The sequence below is a fragment of the Otolemur garnettii genome, unplaced genomic scaffold (assembly GCF_000181295.1).
Source record: "Otolemur garnettii isolate 467f Iridium unplaced genomic scaffold, OtoGar3 scaffold00138, whole genome shotgun sequence".
Lineage (NCBI taxonomy): Eukaryota > Metazoa > Chordata > Mammalia > Primates > Galagidae > Otolemur > Otolemur garnettii.
The window spans coordinates 3,490,642-3,492,511 of record NW_003852533.1 but is presented as its reverse complement, the minus strand read 5'-3'; the positions used below and the strand labels follow the sequence as shown (position 1 = coordinate 3,492,511).

At 40.1% G+C, this 1,870-nt stretch overlaps 1 protein-coding gene across 1 annotated transcript in view; it reads right to left on the bottom strand.

Annotated features, from left to right (window-relative positions):
• MSRB3 (methionine sulfoxide reductase B3) overlaps window positions 1–608 on the bottom strand; it is a 111,575-nt gene extending 110,967 nt beyond the window's left edge. Inside the window, exon 1 of the mRNA XM_003798531.2 lies at window positions 483–608. Within this exon, the coding sequence (XP_003798579.1) occupies window positions 483–558 (76 nt within the window). The 5' untranslated portion in view covers window positions 559–608. The remainder of the gene's footprint in view (window positions 1–482) is intronic.
• Window positions 609–1,870: the final 1,262 nt, after the last annotated feature.

The following is a 1,870-nucleotide window of genomic DNA, read 5'->3' as shown; positions in this document are numbered from 1 at the left end:
AAAAAAAAAAAGAAAAGCATCTTTTCTTTTTAACTAGAATAATTTAGTTATGCTAAATTTATTCATTTCAATTTTTTTTCCCTAAATGAATGACCACATGTGGAATGAAAAGCATTTTCATTATCCTTAAACAAGAAGAATGTTCTAGTCTGTGCAATTCAGGGCCTTTTCTTACAAAGACTGCCAGCTTCTCATGAGCATCATGGTTTGCAGATGTGTGGGGTGCACTAAAGAACAAGCAGATATCATGAAATATTAGTGACAATTATACACTGGCAGGGAAACGGGTTGTAAGGATTGTGGAAATGAACGTTACTGAAAGCAGAGTGGTGATTTATAACCAATTTCCGCCTTCAAATTAAGGCCCAAGTAAAAGAAAACGGAATTTCGCAAAGTGCCATGGTGTATCATTTCCTGCAGCAGAGCAGAAACACCCCCTCAGACGGCGCCCCTGCCCCCAATACCGTACAACAAGCAGCGACCTGAGGGAAGGCCACAGGCTCGCAGGGCCACCGGCTGGCTCTTTGTCACCAAGTGCAGCAGGTTGAATGCAGACATCACTGTGGTATCTTCGCCAGGCAAACCAGGGGCAAAGAACAGGGAACAAGAGCTGAGTAGGAGAGAGAAAAAAAAAAAAAAAACACAAATGAAAACATCACAAATGTTAAACACATTCATTGCAGAATTGATGGTTACAGTTTTACCTGGAACTGAACACACTACACACAGTGGTAATAAATTTCAAATGCCTATTTTTCCAACAGCGCCCTCACTTTTAACCTCGGCTTATTTATGTCTTATGGATAAAACACACGCTATGTAACAGCAGTGTACCCTGTGAACGCGGCTGACAAAAGGCTGAGAAGAGACCAAGTCTGAAACAGTCGAAAGGAATTAACATTTTCTAAGTTTGCACCACGTGACAGGAACTGTCTGGAGCCCAGAATACTCATTTTATCATTTAATTCTTACAACAAACCTAGGAGGGCAGGTTTTATGCCCCAAAGCGTCTGTGAGGAAATCTAGGCGCAAAGGTCCCAGGGCACAGAGCAAATAACCAGAGGAAAAGGATTAGGAAACCCCGTTCTAGGCGACTGCAAAGCCACGTTCTTTCCTTACACCGCGCTGTCTTCTTCCAGCAATTATTTGCAAAGGTCCTCCCTGGAGAAGACTGTGAAACATTGTAATATTAAGAGATTTCTTTTGTTGGAGTGTCGTTTTTCAGCAAAAAATCCTAAGGAAAACTACGAGATTTCATTTTTAAAACTGTTAGGTTTGAATAAAGCACAGCAAATACGAATTTTCACTCAGTTTTCTGATTTGTAATTTCTGGATCAATCCTATGATATTCATAACCTAGTGTTTAAAAAGATAAAAATATTTTAGAGCCTTCGGAAATCAATCATGTGGAAGCATCTCTAAATTTTGTTGATGGTAAACTTTAAAGTTCAAGTCTTAGGATTTTCTTAAAAGTTTTTATACAATACTCCAATTGGTAATGATTAACTTCTAATGAAAATGGAAAATATGCACTAGATCAATGTCAACTTTCTATGTTTTATCTAAAATTAGCATTTTAAAAGTGGCTTTAACCACTAAATGTCCAAAAATGAAACTAAAATTAATGTCTTGCTCATTTCCTGACCGTCTGCTCGCGGACCCCTCCGCCCCCCCACATGAACAAACGAATAATAAACAGTAATATATTTCGCCAAATCACTCTGGAGTCTATCTGACAGAAATCTGCTAGTATTAACACGCCTGAACTCTGACTTCTCCAAACTAAACTCACTCCGAGACTAAAACATTTCCGCGTTGGGATGGGACGCAGGGAGGACGCGGGGTGGCGAGTCACGGCCCCGAGAGGCCG